General features: G+C 36.9%; 1 protein-coding gene across 7 annotated transcripts in view; it reads left to right on the top strand.

Moving 5' to 3' along the window:
- Positions 1-24,198, top strand: part of LRRC7 (leucine rich repeat containing 7) — a 492,999-nt gene that overhangs the window by 393,551 nt on the left and 75,250 nt on the right. For 6 of the 7 annotated variants that reach the window (XM_070592305.1, XM_070592302.1, XM_070592303.1 and 3 more), the window contains 5 exons: positions 854-1,102; positions 5,910-6,110; positions 14,143-14,254; positions 14,465-14,645; positions 16,310-17,990. In XM_070592305.1, the coding sequence (XP_070448406.1) occupies positions 854-1,102; positions 5,910-6,110; positions 14,143-14,254; positions 14,465-14,645; positions 16,310-17,990 (2,424 nt within the window). Of the gene's footprint in view, positions 1-853; positions 1,103-5,909; positions 6,111-14,142; positions 14,255-14,464; positions 14,646-16,309; positions 17,991-21,856; positions 21,998-24,198 lie in introns of all 7 variants that reach the window. The other variant, XM_070592308.1, reaches the window with a different exon arrangement.

The raw sequence follows: 24,198 nt of genomic DNA, 5'->3' as shown, positions 1-24,198 counted from the left end.
GGATTTCATATGTTAAACCCAGAACCAATGGATGATGCATTCTATACTGGACGTCTGGTTCATTCTTTTACTTCATTGACTGTCAAATACTACATACTTCTTTTTAAAAATCTATATTCAAAGGATCCAAGAAGAAAAGAGTGCTTGTAATATACTCTGGAATATGTGTCAATGAAAACATAAAATATAGTAAATGCAAACACTTATTTAGAAGCCCTGTTTGTGTGTTATGTGATCAAGTTTGTTTATAATCACAGTAGGTTCATTATACTTTAGAGTGCATTTTCAATATATTTATTGATGTTTGGATTACTTATATATTGGTGAAACAATACGTGTTTCAAAAATCTCAAACTACTTGACTTTGACTAATTTGAATATTTCCAATGCCATTGGCTATTGGACAAATTAGAACACAAACAAACTTCTAAATAAATCATCATAGAAGTATGAAGAATTGACTATACTGAAATCTTACACTAAATTAACCATGCTTTTCTGGTTCATTACATGTACATTAAATTTAGCACCAATTTGCCTTTAATTTACATAAAATGTAAAAAGGAACCACTGACCTATGCCATCAACTTCCAAATGGACTAGAGTATAATGCCCTACTTAGAGTGTATATAGTGTAGTATGAATGCTGCCTTGTGTGGAGAAATTGTGACCCTTTAGCTTCATGTGGTATTGGTGCTGTTTTATTACATAGAGTTAAAACTAATTTTCTGATGGTTGTTTTAAATGCATTACCCAGAGTGAAAAAAAAATCAAGAGTAGAAAAATGATAAAGTGAAAGTATTGCTACAGTGCTCCTCTTTCTCCCAGAAAATGGAGATTCCTTCTCCCACAGGATCTCTCCTGCCAAGCCCCCTGGGAAAGGGGCCAGCGTGGGATTACTCTCCAACCTGCCAGACTGTCTGGCGATTGCTGCACACCATGGGCCAGGTGTGATCAGCAGATCCAAGATATGCCCGTCCCCCAGAATGACCCACAGCTGGCATGGGGTTGTATAAGTGGCCTCCAGCAGGAAAGGAGCATGTGTACTCCATTGCCAGTTGCAGCACAATCCACCACTCTTCCCTCTCTAAGTGGCAGACAGGTAGGCCTAGGTGTTTGAGGTAGGAGAATCCCCCTTGTAGAGGCAACCTTGGAACAGTGGTTAATGGGGTATGTTCTGCATGATTTGGGGGAAGATATGTTGATCATATAGAAACCTTCCAATTGCCAGTGTTTGATCCAATTTAATTTTTGTTCATTAACATTGGCAGTGGGGTGGGGAGAACTGAGTCAGAGGGGAGGGAACATCAATATGAGAGCCTAATGGTGGGATATCTGGAATGGTTTTTGAGTTTGGTGCTTCATTTTTATTTATGTTTTTATTTTTAAAGATTTTTTTCTTTAAAGTGTGGGAATACCAATAGTTCGGCAGAATGTTGATGACACTGTTGATACAATCTAAATTGTCCCTGCACCTACATACATTTTTTTAATAATATCAATTCTGGGGGAGATTAACTAACTTGATTCTTAAAATAGCCTGAGATTTGAATGGAGATTTGCTGAGAGTGAACTTCGAGCACAAAGATGAATATTTGTTTAAAAGCATCAATTTCCCTTTAATTTGAAGGCGCAGATGATGAGAATTCCTGTAAGAGAAGATTGGTTTGGGAGTTGTGGCAAATAGGACTTCCTTATCTCAGTGGGTTGGGTGTCTAGAGTTTAATGGGAAAAAAATATCTTAATGGGATGTGAAAGAACACTGCATTTTACAAACTTTGCCATCCACATGTAATGGACTAGATTCTTCTTCTGTGTCTTATATTCTTTCTGCAATATAAGGCAAGCTGAGAATGCATTTTCCTAACTAACACTGCTATAGGTTTCCTTTCTCTGTAAAACCTTCCAATTAATTCCTAGAATAAGATATTTAATCAGTAATCAAAGCATTAACTATTATTTCTCTTACTGGAATTTACAAGCAAATCAAATTAGAATTAATTATTATATAAGAAAACCATAGTTCTATGTGAACTCAAGATCCGATCTCTAAGTGCCCTAGCTATTAACATTAATTATTTCTTCATGGCTAAATTTTTGGGAGTCTCCAACATCTTGCAGCTGCTATTTGCATTTACTGCACTTTATTTAGATCTGAGATACATAGAATGTTGTGAAATATTTATTTTCCAAAATTAAAATAAAATAGCATTTCAGTAAAATCTTGCATTTTAGTAAAATGTGTATGTAAAATGAGCAAATACTTTATGGTGAGTGATATACACAATATTTGAGTAAGAACATAATTGACAGATTTTCCCATCTATGTGTATAATAAATGAATTTGTCATTCCATACTAGAGTAAGGGAATATTTTTAGCCTATATATTTAAAATATAAAGACACTGCTTTTGTATTTGGGCATTGCTGAACTATTAATATAACTGTGTTCATGGTCATGTTTATTCATTTCCGAAGAACTGCACACATGAGTTGAAAAATAGGAAGGAAAACCATCTGTAAAAGAATATAAAGTATCCTTTTACAAAGCTTGCAAACAACAGAATTATAAGATACTATAGTTTCATTTAAAAAGAAATTATAAGATATTAGCTTTATGTTTAAAAAAATTGAAATTGTCTTGTTATTTAACTCAGTAAAGCTCACATTTTAATGTATAGTATTTCTTCCAAAAGATTATACAAATACGTGCTGCACACACACCAGCAAATGGCTCTGAGCCAAGTAACACTTGTGTAGCATAAGCTTTGGAGTCAAAGGCCTGAGTTCAAATCTAGACATTGCTACCTAATAGTTGGAGGACCTCAGGCAAGTAACTTACACTGTCTGAGGCCATTTTCTTTCTGTAAAATGGGAACAGGTGCTACAATGGGTTGTGAAATTCAAATGAGATTTAATTATAATTAGAAATTATTAATATTGTTAATTATAATCATTTATTGTTTAATTATGTTTAAATCTATATGGTAAATAATAAAATAAATATTATTTTATTAATAACTAATAATAAATATCCCTATAAAACATTTTGCATGGTGCCTGGCACGTGTCAGATACTGAATAAATAATAGTCGTTACTGCATACAATCTGAAAAAATATCCAGACAGTTGCAAGTATTATGAGTAAACATATATATAATAGAATCTAGATTGCCAAAGGATTCCAGATTTCAAAAATACATAAGTAGCATCTGCTATTAGACATAGTGTCTAATATCTGCATAGAACTTATAAATTTTCAAAGGACTTTCACATTTATTATCTTTTGAGCTTTAGATTAACCCAAGTGTGTGGGAGGGATATTATCATTCCCAATTTACATGAGTAGAAACTAGACAGAAATATTAGTGGCTGATAGCTAGTTGGGGGTAAATCGGTGGCTTAAATTTAGGTCTTCTGACTCCAGGTCCAGTAAGTTCTGCTGGTAGACTAGTAAGTGGGAAGCAAGCGGCTTATTGTCCAGGTGGAACAAAGCCAAGTGTTATGAGACCCCCGCGCTTCCACAGTCTGGGGAGGGGCTTCTTTCAGAAAAAGAATATAAAATAACCCTGTAAATAATACATAAGTAGGGCCCTTCACAAGGCTTTGGAAAGAGCCCATGCAAGTGGCAGGCCCTAAAGCTTAAGTTTCATCACCTTCATGGCAAATCTGCTTCTGTTTCTAGATTTGAAATTTTTTATAGAGATAATATACCCAAACATATTCTGGTGATGTGACCAAAGTAACACATTAACTTGCTTATAAAATAATCAGAAAATGTTGGTACCATGGCCATTAGTAATTAGTCATCTAATTGTGTCACATGGGACATGGCATCTGCAAAAAATAGATTACATTATTCAATGAAGTATTTAATTCAATTAAGGAGGAACACTTCACATTTTTTTTTGCCTCTGATTCAATTTAAAAGTGTAATTTTAGCATTGCGGATTTTTTAAGGTAAATAGAATTTTAATTTAATACCCTACTTGAAAATTATTTTTCATTCATATACCACTGGTTATTAAAAATTAAAAGATAGTCTTAATTGGCATAATAGTCATACCATTCTTCAACTTACATTTTCCTAAATGTAGTTTTTTTACTTTTAGCCTTCGGATATCAGGTACTTTTAAACAAGTTCAACAATATAATTCAAAACTTAGATTTAGTTTGTGATTAACATTTCTAATACCAATTTAAATAGCAGATCCAAGAATGCATGCATCCCAGTGGATCTTGTCTAGCATGGATATCGTTCTTTTTATGTTTAAAGAATGCATTATAAATTAAGTACCCTGAAATATATTTATATTATACTCTAACAGCTTATACTTTTTTTATGTAAAGTCTAAGTTTTTCTTGGGTTATATTTTTGTAGCTTTATTTCTGTATATTATTAATTTCATCCTTCCTTATTTGGAAGTATAAAAGATTAAATTGCATTTGAACAATATTTACACTAACAAAATTATCTGGTTTTTCATCAGCTTTCCAAAAATTTATTGGAAAAGAAATTTTGTAATTTTAGTACTGAAAAGAATGTTGGAAATCATCTGGTGAATCCAATCCCAGTATTTGATAAGGAAAATGAGCCACAAGGAAGATGAAATACTAGAATAACAAAGTTGGTGGATTTGCTAAAACTGCAGATGAGCAAAAGTGTTTGAATTCATATTTTTAATCCAGATCTATACCACCATCATAGTTTCTTACATCCCATAAATTACATGGGTGTGGGTGGGCGGGTCTGTGTATGCCCCTCCCTCTTTCTCCTTTGCTCTCTCATTCCCACTCTTCCTCTTCCTCCTTCAGCTTCTCTTCCACATTCTCTCCTTAACCCCCCCACACACTTTCCACAGACACGTACTCACCACAATCACGTAAATCATTCCATTTTGTAAAGTTGGTTCTACTCAGATGCAAAAAAAGCGAGATTGTTGGAATTATCCAGGCCAAGTAAATCTGCCCCTTTTTTTCCCTCCCACTTCTTTTTAATCAGCATGGACAATTTGCGTTTATTCCATTTAAGTATATTATAAATACTCTGATGCTGGAATATTTTATATGGAATGTCTCATATTTTCTCTCTCTAAATTAAATGTGAAAAATAATAATATATATGTTCCCTGAAGTTACACTGATACACTAAAAATGTGTTCTAGAATGGAGATAAATATCTGAATAAATATAAACCAAAATTTACATTTATCTAGAATATCTTATAAAATGTTCCCTATTTTTTATTTCTCTTTATTGTAAGACATTACCTACAAAGCCTGTTACTTTATTAGGGTGAAGACTAAGTATAAAAGCCATCCTGAAGCATATTTTCTTAGGTATTAACAAGAATTAGCTACCCTACATTTTGATGTAACGTGCTAATTAATATAGAGCTGATGCATATTTGGGCAGCAGATATTGTCTACTCCCCATTTTTTTAATACCTGATAACTCTACTTGTAAATCTTTGGGAGCCTTCTCCCACCACTTGCATTGATACTCCAAAGACATTTTTAACATCAAAATAGTTACTTACAAATAACTAAGATAGGGAAGGGAATGGCCTCCAAAGTATAAAAGCAGCTAATAGTAACTTAATTAAATTTTTCAGAGATTACCAGTCGTTTAAGTGTTTGACCTACTGCTATTTCAACCATCTATAGGGGATGTCTAAAGATAGGATATAATCCAAAAATTGTTTTTCATCTAGAAGGATGGGCAGGGGTGGGAGAAGTCCCACATGGCAGAATATGAGAAGAACACTGTGTGTTCTACTCTACAGTTTGTCAGCCTGCTCAGCACTCACTATATTGCATTTGGTTATACTACTGCACATCAATGGAGTGGTTTTGTGAACATGCTGCTGAAGGTATTTTTGTGTTAAATTTCTTTTTATAAACTTCTAGGTTGAAATAAACCTAAAACGATATCCAACTCCTTACCCTGAGGATTTAAAGAACATGGTAAAATCTGTTCAAAATCTGGTGGGTAAACCAAGCCATGGAGTGCGTGTTGAGAATTCAAATCCAACTGCTAACACGGAGCAAACTGTGAAAGAAAAATATGAACACAAGTGGCCTGTAGCTCCAAAGGAGATTACAGTGGAGGTATTTCAAGGTTATTGGTAATTGCCAGTGTGGTTTGGATTTTTTGGAATTATTAAATAATGTTTTTTTTAACTGAATAGGTCTTCCTTGATAAGTGCATTTTTCTCCTAAAATATAAATATAAAATATATTTTTTTCTCTACTCTTTCAAACTATGAGGGTTGCATTTAATAAATCACAGATAAATGACAACCACATGTCTTAAAGTCATTAATACAGCTCCAGAAGTTCCAATATACACAGAAGTAATAATTCACTCACCCAGCGAGGCCTGGCCAGTAAGTGTATTACATCATTTTCATGATATTCCTTTGGCTACCCCAAACTTGTGTTGTATGAGTCATTAGAAAAGACTAAATGAAAACTTTTTTTATTCTGCAAATCTCAGTATAATTCCCAATCAAATTTAGAGCCAACTTTTTTCTTTTTTTAATAATTTTGTGCTTGGGTTACAGCCTTTTTAAGAAACACTACTATAAACAACAAAAAAAGAGATAATTTTGAAATTGAGCTTTACGGAATCTAGTAATGTGAAGCTTAATTCCTATATTTTGGAATGAATTAGATATTTATCTTTATCAATTTGTGTGGTCTGAAAAGAATTCAACTACATTTATGCCACCTCTGTACTATCTCATCTACTCTTCAGCTAATTTGATGATCACCTTTCTGTCTTCATTAGAAACATAATCGGTATGAGTACATCAAGAAATTCCTAAACCTGCTTCTCAACAATCTAAATTAGCAAAACTCTTTTACAAATCTGCACTTCAGAGCATCAATTTGTTGCATTGATTAAACACCAACTGCATATTTAGCACTGTGCTAAACACTGTGAGAGAGAGAAAAGAAATATAAAATGTGTGCATAGTCCCCAAATAATTTAGAGCCTAGCCAGGTAAACATAACACAGATGACGTGATTAGAGAACATTTTATATAAAATATGATCACGTAGTTGAATGTGTGATACAGAATATAATGCTCTATGAAATTGGAGAGAAGTAATCATTGCCAATTAGTTAAAAAGTTATGTGAAACAGTTTAAGGTTGAACTGCATTTTAAAGATTGGACGACTCTTTTAAAGTCAAAAAGACAGGAAGGCATTCCAGGCAAAGGGAAAAGCTTGAGCGAAAATAAGCATGGTGTGCGTGCACATCTCCCAGTGGAGGTACCAGCCTGCTCCAGAAAAGAAGACAGCTGGATAACTAGGGAAGAAAATTTAAATAATTACTCACTTTCATTGCTTTTTCCCTTCTGCTTATAAAACCAGTATTATTATATTCTTTCATTTCCAAAATATTACAGATATGCTATAGCAAAGCAACAACCTTTTCTTTTGTCTCTAAGATTCTATAATAATATAAAAAGAAAGAAAATTGGCATTTAATGAGTACGAACTAAATACACATACACTTTATATTTAAATCTCATGTAATCATAATTGAATGTCAAAATAGCTATGAGGTCATGATGCCCCATAAATTGAGTAACTTTACTACAAAATAAGTAGATCTTAAAATTGCTTAATACAGAGATGGGATAGGTGAAACAAGAAAAAGTTGGGTTGGGCCATGAATTTCACAATAATAATGGAGAAAAATCTTAAAATTGTTCCACAAGCAATTCAAGCTTAACAAGTCCAAAATTAAATTTAATATTTCCTCCACAAACTTGCTTGAGCTCCTGTATTCCTAGTCTCGGTCTCTGCTGGCATCATTATCTACCAGTTCACTCAAACTGGGGATTTGGGAGGTATCCTAATTTCTTTTTCCATCTTTCTCTCCACTCCCCCTTCAATCACCAAAGCCTCTACATTTTCCTCTAAGTGCATCTCATCCATCTCCTCAGGCCCTCAACTCTGTCCTGCCTTGCTCTAAACCTGGCAACTTTTTGGTTTACGTTGAGTGCTTTGCTAACGATCTTTCTAAAAAATTCTGCCCTCCTTGAAAACGCTGCAGTGGCTTTGCATTGCCTATCTAAGCTTCTTAATTAGCTGGAGTAGCCAAACTAAATAGGGCTAAGATTGAAGCTTAACCTTCAGCTTTATATTTATTTCTGTGATTTCCCCACCCTTTCTTAGTTCTCTTCTTCTGCTGGCTTCTCCTCTTGAATTAAAATTGCACTGGTAACAGCAATACTGTTTCTAAAATTGAAATTCTAGGTCTCCTTTCCACAACTTGTAGCCATCCTAGAGAAAGGAGCAGCTGTTGCTTTCTATATCATCCTCTTGTCTCAAACTGCTGCATCTGAATTAAAGGGCCATACTCCATTTATTCAACTTCCAGATACAATAAATACAAATAACCAAGTGACTATCTGATAAGTGTATATTACACATTTTAATTATATGTTTTTCAAATGTATACTATTTTTGAGTCATTGCTATTTAGTTCACTGCCAAGAATGTGGAGGAGGGTATCACATGCTGTGATATAGTGATCCATGTGGTTAAATATGGAAAACCAAGAGAAAACCAAGAATAGAGGTACACAGAACCAGAGGCAGAGAACAGAAAGACAAAACAAGGTAAATAGATTACAACTGCAGCAGGGAAGAGGGAAAAGGAAAGGGAAATCAGCATTGCTTGATCACTTTCTATTAGCCAACCGTCTGTCAAGAATTGTAGCATCTCTTATCCTAGATAGAGAATATGACCAGGAGAGCCATATGAACAAGGAAAACGGGGGACGCAGAGCTTCCCTTCTGCTCTTCTTTTCCTTTATCCTTGCCTTGTGGAGTTTGCGTTTGCTCTTTCCCCAGCATCTTAGTCGTTTGGGCTACTATAATAGAATAGCATAGATTGGGGGGCTTATAAACAAAAACATTTTTTTAAGAAGCCGGATTTTATTTGTATGTAAAAATCAATGCTCAACAGACTTAAAATCAAACTTTCAAAGGCCCAAAGATATCAGGGGTTAGTATACAGTTATAGCCAGGTGCTGGCTATTGGTCCCTCAGTCACTAAAGGCAAAATCATTTCTCACAGTTCTGGAGCCTGGGAAGTCCAAGATCAAGGCGCCAGGAGATTCAGTGTCCAGTGAGGGCCCACTTCCTGGTTCACAGATGGCTGCCTTCTCGCTGTGACCTCATATGTTGGAAGGGGCCAGGGAGCTCTCTGGGTCTCTTTTATAAGGGCACTAATCTCATTCATGAGGCCTCCACCCTCATGACCTAATCACTACCCAAAAGTCCAACCTCCAAGTACCATCAGATAGATTTCAACATAAGAATTTTGGGGGGACACAAACATTCAGTCTTTAACACCCAGTTCTTTATATGGCTAGCACTTCCTCATTCTTCAAGTTTCAGCTTAAAGTTTATCTCAACAGGAAGCCCTTCCGTGATCGCCCTAATGGGTAAGGACCCTCTGATTTTCTCTATCACATCACACTGTATCTTAGCATCAAATGTAATGAAAACCTTTTTGATTTTCTTGTTTATTAACTTCAGCTTGTGAGCTTCACGAGAGCAGGGACCGTGTCTGTCTTGTCCACCATTGTCCTCCCAGTGTCCGGCACAGTGCCCAGAGCAGAGAAGGAGCCCAGTTACTTTCTGTTGAATAACTGAATGACTGATACAGTTTACTGTTTTGACTATGGTAACATGTCTGTCTTTCCATCCAATTAGAAGTTCACTGAAAGCAAGGAGAATTTCTCTGGATTTTTGTTGAATTAATGATTAATTGAGCTTTGGCTGCCATTCCTATCCACATTTTATCACCTGCAATGTTGAATAACATGTATTTTAACAACAATCTACCATATGGCCAATAAAAAGAAATCCGTCTTAACTCTGATGATCTAATATATTATATATATTAATACATTAATATAATATTATGAGTAAAGGTAAAATATTATGATGGAGATTATTGTGGAGCAAGGAAAGCAGGGAAAAAGGACAGAAGGAAAGAGAATGGTACAGTGAATAAAGCTATAACATAAAATAAGTAAAGGCTTGAGGTTCATAAACTCTTCGTATACAAATGCCTTTAGTGTCTTAGTAATTTTGTTACAAGGACCCTAGACCAAAAGAAATACCTAACAGTTCCATTTATTAAGTAGTTAGGTCTGAATAACTCAGTAATTATTTATGCCCTACTTAGACATTATTTGAAAAATAATACACATAAATTGAAAGAGAAAATAATATTTTCATTTCATTTTTAAATAACCAAAACTACTTATTAATGGAATGTGTGCACCTATCACACACTGCCTGCCTTCTCAAACCTTGGAATCTTATTGGCCACTACAACTCTAATTTCTGTTTCATGTTGATTTTCAAGTGGCACTTGATTTTTGATCACAGCAACCACCAAAAACCCAGCTTCACAAAGATTCTCATCAAAAGGAATGTACTATCTAATGTTGACCCTGAGAGCTACCTGGAGGTAGCAGTTCACACAGTGTCTGACTGAAGCCAAGTATTGCTTTGTTTCCTTCAGATATCTAAAATAACCCAGGTATCCCTGTGATTTAGCAACAGCACTGTGGGTGCCTCAGAGCACAGTCTGAGAAAAGACAGAAAGCCTTTGAAGTCTAGAGGACGTGAATGCAAATTTTGAATCTACCCTGTTACCAATTATATGACCTTGACAAGTCGGGGAAATCTTTCTGAGACTTGGTTTCCTTGCCTTTAAAACATTCAGAGTTTTTGTGGAGTATTTTATGTAGCTCCAAGCACAGTTCTTGGCACAGAGGAAGGCTACCACAAATGATAATTCCCTCCCCCCAACAAGAGAATGATGTGCTAACCCTGCCCCATCCTCTTTTAATCCTTCTGTGCGTCACTACCCTGCATTAAAGAAAATTTCTGAATGGATACATGTTCACCACGTCCGTCACGTTCATAATGGCCCTGCACTTTCCCTTTGCTAGGAGACTCAGCACAATTTCTGTCTACAGAGAAACCACATCTTTCTCCTAGTGACAGAGGACAGTCAACTACCCTTAAAAACGTCCTTAAATGCTATTATTAATACTAGACCTGGACTCTCAAAAGCTCAGACACAAGCATGTTTCCCCCTTTGATTTCTCTTGTAGGCTCCCTTTCACTACAGCAGCAGCAGCAGCAAAGATTTAGTTTGAACAGTGGAAGGGCAACGGGGTAAAAAAAGGAAGTTTACCTTTTCTTTCCCCTCCCGCTCTGTCTCCTCACCGGAAGGACACACAGTTCAATGTACTTATAATGGAGTCTCCACTAAATGTGATTCCCTGCCAGTAACTTCCACTGTCTTCACCTGTAGACGTAGTCCCAAAAGCTTCACCCACTTTTTCAGCATGAACTTGATTCCTCCAGCCTATTTATAAAAGAATTTATAGAGACAAAGTCAATGAGTAATTTCCTTTGTTGGACAGTTAACTTTTTTCTGTGGAGGTGGATTGTAGACGAGAACTCTTCTTAGCGTAGATAATATAGCACCTACAGTATCACACAGAAGGCCTTCAAGTACGACAGATCCTAGTTCCAATCCTGGCTCTACCACCTACTAAGCTTCTCACTTGCAATTATGACTTCTCTGAGGTTCCATTGCCTTACCTGTGAAACAAAGATGATGCTAATAGGTAACTTAGAAATACCAAATAAAAATAAAAGATTATCTTTTAAATAAACAACAGGGATAATATAAAGTGTTTCGCATAATAGCACAGTAGCAGACATGCAATACATTCTCTGTAACTGCTGGCCATCATCATCTTCATCAGCATCATCTTTTTACTCCTGCAGATAAGAGAGTCTAACTGGATCAGTGCAAATCCATTATTCTTGCCTCAGTAGTGTTATGCTAGGTGGAGGGCTACAGAACTCTAGAGAAGTGATGCAAGTTCACGATTAGCTGATAGCATACTCTCTTCCTAGTTGCTAGGGCTTTTTTTTTAATTATTGGCCAGGGCCACAGAGACTTGAATCTGAGCCAGACCACAGCTACCGTGCAAAGCTCCGGTCACAATTTTGGGATACCAGTGTGAAAGTTTGATCTGTACATACAAAACTTGAGTATGAATGCATAAGGCATAAAGAAAAAAAATCGTGAAACCTTTAACTATATTTACATTTCTGTGCTTGTACAACTATTTGTTTTGTTTTTTTTGACTAAAGCAAAATGCCTATACTTCTATATTGTCATAGGAATATTTCCTTTTTAAAATACTATTTCAATGAAAAAGTTAGATTTATCGAATGTTAGTACTAGACAGAAATTTTCACTAATTCCTTTTATCTATTACCTTCATTTGATTGATGAATTGAGTAAGATCTAGAGAGGTACACTGACTTCCCCAAGGTAACCTGATTAATAATTGGTAAAGCAGGAAGAAAACAGAAATATGCCACCTTGTTCCTGAAATCTTTTTGAAAGTCTTAACATATTTTCTGCCTTTCATGGTACCATTTATCAAACTTGCACCTGTTCTACTTACACATTTCTTCAAAGATGAGTAAAGGCTTTTATTCTGTATTCTGTCAACTTAAAACTTTATCATAAGTTTCTTATGCTAAACCTTTGAAATAACTTTCAAAATCCACAAAAACACAGACTTCCCTCTTCATCTCCAGAATTTCCATCAATCCCCCTCTTTCCTACCCCTCTTCAAATTTGATACTGCGTTTTAAGGCACTAATGTGCTCGCAGCTGAGCTCACCAGGAGGCAGCACAATAAATTTATAATAAGAGTTTCTGTTTGATTATACCAACCAATTAGTTATAAGGCGGGACTGATTTTATTTATTATATTTTGGTCCTCAAGTATATTCTCTCTCTGATTTAACAGAATATTTCTATATGCATTACATTAATGTTCCAAACTAACAAGTACTAATGAGTGAAAAAACTGAAAATTCTTTAAATTCAAATTTCTAAAGGTTAATAAAAAAGACATAAAGATAACTGCTGTTCATAAATTTATATCACTACTTACGGGCATAGATGAGACATTTTTAGATCTAGAAGAAAGTGAGAATTTGGTATTTTTGCCATCCCTAATGCTCTCCCACTCCCAAGTTAACTTGGAATAATAATTTGAATTGTAGAAGTATAAAATTCACGGGGTTTTTTGCATGTTCATTTGTCATTATGAAGTTATATTCTTTTTTTTGGTGAGAAAGATTGGCCCTGAGCTAACATCTGTTGCCAATCTTCCTCTTTTTGCTTGAGGAAGATTGTCAGTAAGTTAACATCTATGCTAATCCTCCTCTATTTTGTATGTGGGACACCGTCTCAGCACGGCTTGATGAGAGATGCATATGTCCACGCCCAGGATCCGAACCCGCGAACCCTGGGCCGCCAAAGTGGAGTGAGTGAACTTAACCACTACGCCACCAGGCCAGCCCTTGAAGTTATATTCTTGTACCAGTGTTGCTCATTACACTCAATGAATGGATTTAGAATGAAGATTTAGCAGACTAGACTGATCACAAGAAAACTTAAAACCCTTAGGAAGAAGGCATGGTAGAACTAAAGAAATTGAGATCACTCGGGAAACAGTATGAATTAAGAGGGTGATGAGCAGTCGAAGCAGGACTTATAGGACCCAGTTGTGCATTAATATGGCTAAGGATTCAAAAAAAATCTAGTTGGTCAGTGATATACTTTCCTTTTAGAACTCTAAAGAGAGTTCACCCCTTAGAACTCTTACATTTGTATATACCATACATTTGTATGTATCATATTGCTCATATATGGCTTATCATACTTCGGTCCTGTGTTACAATGAACTATTGTAAACCCCCCGAGGGCATGGGTGACATTTTGTCTTTCTTTGGAAACTCCACAGTTCTTTGCACAGTGCCAGGCATATAAACAACATCCCAAAAATGTCTTGTGAATAGATGGACTCGTTTAAATTAAAAAACAAAACATTTTAGTGCTTACCTCAGAGAAACATACGATTCACTTCTCCTGGTGCTCCACAGTGATCTAAATTTTAGAGCCCCACCTTTAAATCTGAGCCAAATAAAGATACTGCCATCGTGGTTAACCATTGTTTAAATGTTTACTTTCCTTGTCCTGTATTATTATATCTCTCAGGATTCTTTTGTTCATCCAGCTAATGAAATGAGGATTGGGGAACTTCACCCTTCATTAGCTGAGACCCCTCTGTACCCACCCAAACTTGTTCTGCTAGGGAAGGACAAAAAAGGTAACTGTGAACCTGGTGTGGAAAATATGCCCCAAATGCATGTGCATGATGAGTCACCAGTTGTAAATTCTGATACACCATAGTCTATAGAAATATTTTACAAATATGTATTTCTAATATTAATCGATATGCTGTTTTTCATACTTCCTTTTCTGTGTTTATAATTGTCGGTGTTCGTAGCATTATAATATTTTCCCCTTTACATTTCAGAATCAACTGATGAGTCTGAAGTTGACAAGACTCACTGTCTGAATAACAGTGTTTCCTCAGGCACTTACTCAGACTACTCGCCTTCCCAGGCTTCCTCAGCATCCTCTAACACCCGGGTTAAAGTGGGGTCCTTGCAGACAACCGCTAAAGACGCAGTACATAATTCTTTGTGGGGTAACAGGTGTGTTTAGAATTCCCTCTTTTCTGTTCCCAAATGCTTATTTTCAGCAACTTTTTAAAAAAATGAAATCTTAATTTTGGAATTGTATTCAGCACCTGAGTGATGTAGAAGACAGAAGGGAGCAGGTAAGCAAATTTAGTCCTCCTGGGATTCCAAGAGTGGATGGATCCATCTTACGCAGCAAAACCATTGCTTAAGGGAGAGATGGTAGGAGATTAACAGGTGGAGGCGATAGGACAAAAAGTTATAAAAATGAAAAATTGTGTTTGCCCAATACTTATTTATGACACATTTGAGCATTCCTCCATCCAAAAGGGTGTTATGGGTTAAAGTAAGATGCATGGAAAGCACTTGTGTGCCTAACACAAAGTAAATATTCAATGAATTTTTTATTGCTATCATCATCATCATCATCAACATTTTATCACCACCTGGAACAGTTAGGATGTAAGTAAAAGTATTTAATCTTTCCCAAATGGCTCCTACTCAATATTACCTCCGTTTACAGATGAAAAAACAAAAGCTACGGAGTGCAATAAAGTGACTCAATGAGGTAGTATTTGCCCAGTTCTGATGCCCTTGCTTCGTAACTTGTTGCTGTGTTTTACCCTGCAAATAACAGATCAAAATCCTCATACAATATAGGCAGAAATGACTTTTATTCATATTTTACTGATAATATCACTGCTGTTAGTAATATATTCTTTGGTAATTAATGAATAACTATTTCTGTTCATTAATACCCATGACAAAAGTCTTAACTCTTTCAGTTTATAAATTCATTATTTGTGATATATAATTGTGATATAAGCTGAGGTTAGTTTAGGTACTTTTGGAAGATACTTTCTAAAGTTACTTTTTTTAATCAGCAAAAGCACTTAGAAGTCTTTCTCTCACTGATAAGAGATGAATAATTCAATATTCTTAGTGTGCAAATGGTTTAGAATAAACTTAGATAAAGGAGCATCTTCTAGAGATACTATGATCACTGTTGTAAACTTGCCAATGACCAAAAGTCATAATATAATTTGCATTCTAGAAAAAGATACATGAATGTGTTCCCTATACAGTGGATTTAATGTCTTCAGTATTTGGCCTTCAAATAAACATTATTTGAAGACAATTTGGGTTCTTTAGATATACCAAGAGTTCATAAGAAAGGCACTCTTAAACAATAGTTTGGAAATGTGCTAAATCAGAAATTCCAGGGATGGGGACCAGGAGTTAGGTGAACCCACTTATCAAACAGGTTTCCAGATCATTACTGAAGGCCTATATATTTTTTCTTTTATTCATTCATTCAACAAATATGTATTTAATACCTACAATATGCCAGGCACTATGCTAGGCCCAAAGAGAAAAAATCTCTGCCCTCATGAGTTTACATTCTAGCAGAGGACACAAGAAAATACGCAATAAATATAATAGGTAAGTAAATTATGTAACATGTTAGAAGGTGATGATTACTAGGAAGAAATAAAAGTTAGAGCTGGGTAAAGGGGTGGATTTTTGTGGACATAAAATAATAATGCTACCATAATCATAAGCATGGATGACTAGTCAGTTAAACAAAGGATTGTGGCATTCTTGGCTGCTTATTCTCTTTCTGGTAAAACCCCAGCTCTTCCACATTTTCATATTTCTCCTTCCTGTTGTGTTCACAGGATTGCACAGTCTTTCCCACAGCCCCTTGATTCAAAGCCATTACTCAGCCAGCGGGAGGCTGTTCCCCCAGGGAACCTACCCCAGCGTCCTGACCGGCTGCCGATGAGTGACGCTTTCACTGACAACTGGACTGATGGCTCACATTATGACAACACAGGGTTTGTTGCAGAGGAGACCACAGGAGAGAATGCCGACAATAATGCTCTCTTAAATTCGAAATCTAGAAGCACATCTTCTCACGGACGCAGGCCTTTGATTAGGCAGGATAGGATTGTTGGTGTTCCCTTGGAACTTGAGCAGTCTACACACAGACACACACCAGAAACAGAAGTGCCTCCTTCCAATCCTTGGCAGAATTGGACCAGAACCCCTAGTCCTTTTGAAGACAGGACCGCTTTCCCTTCCAAATTAGAGACAACCCCTACCACCAGCCCATTGCCTGAAAGGAAAGAACACATAAAAGAATCTGCTGAAATACCTAGCCCCTTCTCTCCAGGAGTACCGTGGGAATATCATGATTCCAATCCCAACAGGAGTCTTAGTAATGTCTTTTCTCAAATCCACTGCCGCCCAGAATCTTCCAAAGGTGTTATTTCCATTAGCAAAAGCACAGAGAGGCTTTCCCCACTAATGAAAGATATCAAGTCCAATAAATTCAAAAAGTCACAGAGTATCGATGAGATTGACATTGGTACATACAAGGTTTATAATATACCATTAGAGAACTATGCTTCTGGAAGTGAACACTTAGGAAGCCATGAACGACCAGATAAAATGCTGGGACCGGAGCACGGTATGTCCAGTATGTCTCGAAGTCAGTCAGTCCCAATGCTGGATGACGAGATGCTCACTTACGGAGGTAGTAAAGGCCCGCAACAACAAAAAGCTTCCATGACAAAAAAAGTCTATCAGTTTGACCAAAGCTTCAATCCCCAAGGAGCAGTGGAAGTTAAAGCCGAAAAGAGGATACCGCCCCCTTTTCAACACAATTCTGAGTACGTGCAACAGACCGGCAAAAACCTTGCCAAGGATTTGGTTAGTCCCAGAGCTTACAGAGGATACCCACCCATGGAGCAGATGTTCTCCTTTTCCCAGCCATCTGTCAATGAGGATGCTGTGGTGAACGCCCAGTTTGCAAGCCAAGGTGCTAGGGCAGGCTTCTTGAGAAGAGCCGACTCCCTGGCGAGCTCCACGGAGATGGCCATGTTTCGGAGGGTCAGCGAACCTCATGAGCTGCCTCCGAGTGATAGGTACGGCCGGCCTCCGTATAGGGGCGGTCCGGATCGCCAAGGCAGCGTTTCAGTGACTGAGTCCCAGTTCCTGAAAAGGAATGGCAGGTATGAAGATGAACACCCTTCATATCAAGAAGTGAAAGCTCAGGCGGGAAGTTTTCCAGTTAAAAACCTTACCCAGAGGAGGCCATTGTCTGCAAGAAGCTACAGTACAGAGAGTTACGGTGCCTCCCAAACCAGGCCAGTTTCAGCTAGGCCTACTATGGCAGCTCTTTTGGAAAAAATACCATCTGACTATAACTTGGGTAACTATGGTGACAAGCCATCAGATAACAGTGATATAAAGACGAGGCCTACTCCTGTGAAGGGAGAGGAGAGCTGTGGTAAAATGCCTGCAGACTGGAGACAACAGCTGCTTAGACATATAGAAGCTAGAAGGTTAGACAGGGTATGTTTGGCATTTCTCTGTAAGAATATCCCTCCTGCCTTTAGTTTTCCTTTATTGGCATTTCTAAGCACATGTAGTGAAGCATGAACAACATGAATGAATAGACGGTCAGCATTTTATTTATCTTTATATTGTGGGGAAATTGATCATAAGAGTTTTTTATGGATGCTGTTTAATGCTCTTCGAGAGTCCATAACCTGTTAGGTGAATTATTTACCAAATCTAACCTGAATATTGTTAGTAAGAAAGAATTCGATTCTATTATGCGAGATGGTGCTTCAATTGCTTTCCAGCCGTTAAGGCAAAATGCCTCTCCTAGGACACAGAACGGTTCTGTAGTAACCTAAAGAGTATGATTTTTATTGAATCTATAAAAAGTGAGTATTTTGCCTCTTTCTGCACAGACTCACTTATATTAAAGTCAGGTTTAATTTGTTTATAAGATTTGCATATAGTTACTGCTATGGGACTACTAAAGTTATTACTTCTAATGAGCAATAATCTTCCCAGCAAGAAACAGAAAAATAAAATAAGCAGATTGAATGCCCTCCTACACATTACTTTATTTAATAAAAATCCTGCCATTTAGAGTGTGGGTTTTTATATAGAAAGAAATGTTTAAATTCAAATCATACTACAGACAACAAAAATAGATGATGTCTTTATGAAGACTACAAATGTACAAATTAGTGCGTATATTGGAGCAAAAAAAAGGAAATTAATCCCAATTCAGTTAAAAATTGAGGCACAAAGCATGGAATGCATAGTGATTGAGGAGAGTAAAAAAACAAATTGTATAAAGCCTAGAATCACTTTTTGTTGCCTTATTCATCTCTCTCTAAGAGAAACCTGATATTTCATTTTCTAGGACTCTGATCAATTGCCCACCGTCATCAAGTGCACGCTCTGGCTCTGGTGCAGAGGGCATTGTGTGCTCTGCACGGACCTTAGAATCTTAAGGGTCCTTTCTGTGAAAATAGGGCCTTTTGTTCTCATTTTCTGGGGTGTAAATGCTCAGTGTAAATTGGGGATCAAGGTAATAATATACCATTAGAATGTTTCACTCAATAGTTTTATTATTTTATTTGGTGTCCTGCCAAAAGCACAGGTCACTGCATTTATTATATATTTCTTTAATACTGAATTTTGTGTTTTCAGGTGTATTCCTTTTAAATCATTATATTGTTTGTAGGTCGTGTCTACATGACAAGGAAACAATTATTTTTTAAGGAAAGAGTGAACTAATAAATGTGGGTGTGGGTGTTAGTTTCTCAATGTGGAAATTGGTTCTGCCTTGCAAAATATTTCATCAGAATGTCTGTTTCAAATAGGTGTGCTCAGTCCCATTGAAGGGAGCCTCATCAAAGCCTCATGACTGGCTGTCAGTGGGAGACACCTGGTCGGTTGTCACCATGCCTTACCTCAAGTTATACCCTCCATGTAGACAGATAACTTGGAGGGCGAAAATATTTGGGGCCAAATAATACAGTACAGTTTGGGAACTCTGGCCTCGTGTAGACACGACCATACGTAACAGGGTAAGATGAACTAGTCAAGAAAGGTTCTAAGAAGCTTTTTGGAGCATATGTACAATGACTAGTAATTTGAGGCAACAGAAGAGTGAGTGAAAACAAAGCATGAGAAAGAAAAGACAAAATTCTAAGCCTTTGGTACCATCATGTATTTACTAGTTTCCCAGGTAAATGGTTCCTCCCCTTTGATCAAAGCTATTGAAAAGTAGGTGACTCCTCTAGTTGGAGCAGGAATTTGGAAGGAGGAAAATAGGACTCGGGGAGGGGCATTGGATCAGCAGAAGTCTAGAGGCCCTGCCTGCCCCAGATCCAGATAAAGAAAAGTAAACTTGTGTATATTTTCCATTACTGTGACAATACTTCCCTTTTGAATTAGTTTCCACGAATCCCCTGTTTGTTTATAATTCCCTCAGTCTGTCTTTCATTTTTCAGAGCAATTTCAATGTATATTCAATAGCTTCTCATTTAATTCCAAGAAATTAAATTACCTTAGAGTATTGCTTCAAGCCATCGGACCCTGGAGGCTCTTCCTCTTGAGTTATCGGAGTAACGTTTCTTTCCCCCTCCCAATTGAGTTACTGAGCTACTCAGGCTGTCTCTTACTTAAAACTTCCCAGCTACTCCGGAAGATGAATGCAGGGTACTGAGCACAGACTTGTTACGTAAAACTGGCTTTGACATCACTGTGCTACTTGACATTCTGTCCAAAGTCAGACTGCACCAGAGACGTGATGTGCTTCCTTCCCGGGAAGATTTAGTTGAGCAATTTGAACCCTGGAAATCAAATACTTACGCTAGAAACTACAAGATCTTTGTCCACTCCTCATAAAAGAGAACTGCCTAGAAGTCTGGACATTGGATAAGCTTAGCAGCCGAACATAATCTCAGTTAAAGATCCCCCTTGGTATTGACCTTGGAGAGGCAGCTGCAAGCACTGCCCTCAATAAAAGATGCCTGTTTTCTCCTTTAGTTTAACCTCAAGGCTCAAGCTTCCACTACAGAGCCCCACTGTGAATGAGAGAATTCAAAACACATGAACCCATATGTCTGCGGCTGCTACTCTTTCATAGGAGCTAAGAGAGCACTAGGTGGGAGTAATTTTAAACCTTAAGGAATAATTCAAGTGCTAGATTGAAATGTTCACTGTCCTTTTCAATTTTGACATGGTGACAGCAAAAATCTCTGGATGAAATCATCAGAGATTCATAAACAATATGATTGGTAGACGAGCACACCATCAGTATAATTGTCTTTCAGTTGAGTTCAGTGAAACTTTGATGCTAAAAATCATTACTTTGCAAATAACACCCTCAGAATAGAATAGCTGCCCACTGTTAATGTCCAATAATATTCAGTTTTTAGAAAGTGTGCTAAGTTAACTTCTGTAGTTTTTTTTTTCCAAAAGAAGAGAATTACTTAAAGGGCCCAAAAGATGTCAATTATTACATTTCTAGGATAGGTGGAAAGTGGAGGTTGTACTGATGGAAACTATTTGATGACAGGACATCGAAAACGTTTTAATTTTTAGATGAAGTTCTCTAGAAGAAAATTAAGTATCTATCAGGCACTTGGAATAACTTTAGATATGCCTGTTGAAGGGTAGCCACTATGCAAAATCACCAGAGTGTTCATAGGTATTTAGGTATATTAGATAAACAGCACTAATAGTTCAAATTATGATTCCTTTAGTTTCATTATGAATTTCTCTAGTTTAAAATGTAATTTTTAAGAAACAAAAATTAGAATATTTGGATCCACATACAACTTGACTGGTTTAACTAAATTAATCAGTAAATTCAATCAGCCAACGGTCAGATTGAAGGATTTTTTTGACCAGCTCTTTTACTGAGTTGCTGCAATTCTGCCTCCAGACTGATTTTGGCTTTCACATTGCAGGGTGTTAGTAATAAGGCGGAATTAGAATCTGGTATTTGTCTTTTGTATGTGATGATGTCACAATGTGAAAGAGACCATGAGATTTGCAGCTGACAAAGTTTAAAACCTCACTGTTTGACGTTTTTAAGTTCATACATGACCACAGATGAACAACATTTGTCCAGAGTCACTACCATCATGAAATATGAGATTTAGCAGCAAATGTAAACAGAATGTATCTTTGCTTTTTGTCTTTTCTGTAGTTTTGGATGGTACTCATTATGTGCATAACTAACACTGCTTACTGTATGCTTCTGTCTGATCAAGTGCATGTTTAAAAAAGGAAGTTACTGTTTGCCTGCTTAAAGTTAAATGTTATAAATTGAAACATGTTCATGTAATAATCAGTTTGTGGAGCATGTGTTCACACCCTGTCACATGATTATTTCCTCTACTCAGAATGCTGCTTACAAACACAACACAGTTAACCTTGGCATGCTGCCCTATGGAGGTATTTCAGCAATGCATGCAGGCAGAAGCATGACTTTAAACTTGCAGACTAAGTCTAAATTTGATCTACAAGAGCTACCTCTTCAGAAAGTAAGTATGGACTGCCCTACATGTGTCAGCATACCAAAGCCAATTAATGTTGTTTGTTCCCTTAGTGTGTTTAGGCTGTACATACAGCCCTGCTTACAGACTCTCAGGAGTCCAAAAAGCACAAGGATGAATAACGCGGAGCCTGAATTCTTAGCTGCTTACTGACTATTTGTAGCTAGACTGATGATCAGGCTCCCTCTTCAACAGCTTTGCTTTTTGGATTGAGCAGGTACATGGCTTTTATGTTGCTTTAAGGCTCATTTTTTATTATTATTCATTTTCTTTTTCTTTTATTCTTTGTCTTTCTTTTGTGTGTGTGTATGTATATTTTTTTTCTTATTTTGTTTTTTTGGAGATAGCCCTATCTTCTCTTGCTGATGCATTCTGAGAATAGAGATAGAAATTATTATTGGAGTTTCGTTAATTCCTTTGGAAAAGACATAGACCCCTAAATTAGAATGGAAATTAAGTAGTTGGCACTTCTAAATGCTCTTTAGCCCATTTTCGTTGTGGGAAATATTACACAGAAGTAAATCCTGAGACACAAGTTTGTGAATTAACTGGCAAATTGTTGCTCATCCTAGGCTAATGAAAAGGTAGCAATTTCACGTGGTTTTAAATGAAAATGTAGGTTCATTTGAAAGGGAGTATACTGTAAGATGAAATATTTCCATTGCCAAAGGAACATTTCTCCTTGTTTTGTTCAGGCAAAACTGAAATGGCACGTTTTACCTGTTTAAGTGGATTACTGCCTTCTGTCTTAGTTACATTTCAATGGAGACTAATGAGTCATTTTCACACAATATGTCGTTATGACTATATTATTAATATAGTCATTAGCCTAGTAATTTTTTATGAAAAATGCAATGCAAAGTAGGGATAACAGAATGACAATAGCCACCAAATACTCCTCTCTTAATAGAGTCAATGAACATATAGAGCAAACTCCCATTCCAGCAAAATGAGGGTCATAAGACCTCAAATTCATGTTTTACTGTCAAATTAGTCTTAACAACAATTGGATAGTTTGCTTCCTACTGTGAGCAGAGTACTAAAATCAGAGACATTTATATTCACAGCTTTTTCATCACCCATGATCACTTTGAAAAAAACTTACTGAATTGGGAACTTTTGAATGTTGTTTTTCCTGTCCTTGGGCTCCTGTTGAAGGACCAGTGGTGTGTGGGTAGTTTTCTCTCCAGGTAAAAGAAAACAAAGCCCTGATTTGTGGTGTGTGCCAAGGTTAGTGATGTAAACACTCCTGCTATGGCCAATTTCAAGGTCCCAACTTAACGTCACTGAACTCGGAAGGAGAATTGAGTACAGTCGGCTCTCGTGAGCTAGTACGTCAGCCATGAAGGAAACTACTGCTTGAACTCCTTGAAATTATATCATATAGATAGCCCCTTATTTGGCCTAATTTTTAGCCATACTTCCTCATCAATCTATAGAATAATACAGATATATTCAGTGTCTGAAAAATGGTAATATACTTGAAGCACTGTTTCTCAATGTCTAAATTATTCTCCAGATATAAATTAGGTACCTCTGTATTGCTATATTAATTTTCTGGTGTTGTTTGGGATACACTAGAGAATGGATTCATTACCTATTACTATGGCTATAAGATGGTCTGCAACAGAAACATTGCAAAGTTATCCTATTTGGAGACTTTTTATCCTTCCTCCGTTGGGCACAGAGATGACCCAAAGGAATTCTCCTTGGGAGCTACGTTAAATTGCAAGCCAAGAGTAATTCAAGTATTAAAAGACTCCATCTCAAAATGAATTATCATCAATACTTTATTATACACACCAAAAAAAGAGAGAAGAGAAAAGGCCAGGGATGGAAAAGGAACACAGGGCCACTACTCCATTACCCCTAAAAGATTTTATGACCCAAAGTACCAGTTTAAGGCCGGTAAACTTTAGGCATTGAGGCATCTGGGACACCTCTGCCACACTGCTGCCACTGCAGGAACCTTTCAGGTGTGGGCACTGAGTGCTTCCTCAGTTTCAAGAATACTCCAGGCTCTGCTTCATCCCGTGGACTCTGGTCTGTCTCTGCCCCTCCATCTTTGTGCTCAGGTACATTTCTTCTGCACAGTTTCCTTAATTAGAAAATTTGTTTGATTTTTCTGCCATGCTTTAGGGTCAACCTCTCTTAAGATGCAGCCTCTCCGATTCTCCTTTCTTGGCTCC

This window comes from Equus przewalskii, chromosome 24 (genome assembly GCF_037783145.1).
Source record: "Equus przewalskii isolate Varuska chromosome 24, EquPr2, whole genome shotgun sequence".
Classification (NCBI taxonomy): Eukaryota; Metazoa; Chordata; class Mammalia; order Perissodactyla; family Equidae; genus Equus; species Equus przewalskii.
The sequence above is the reverse complement of the archived record's forward strand: the minus strand, read 5'-3'. Positions and strand labels throughout refer to the sequence as shown.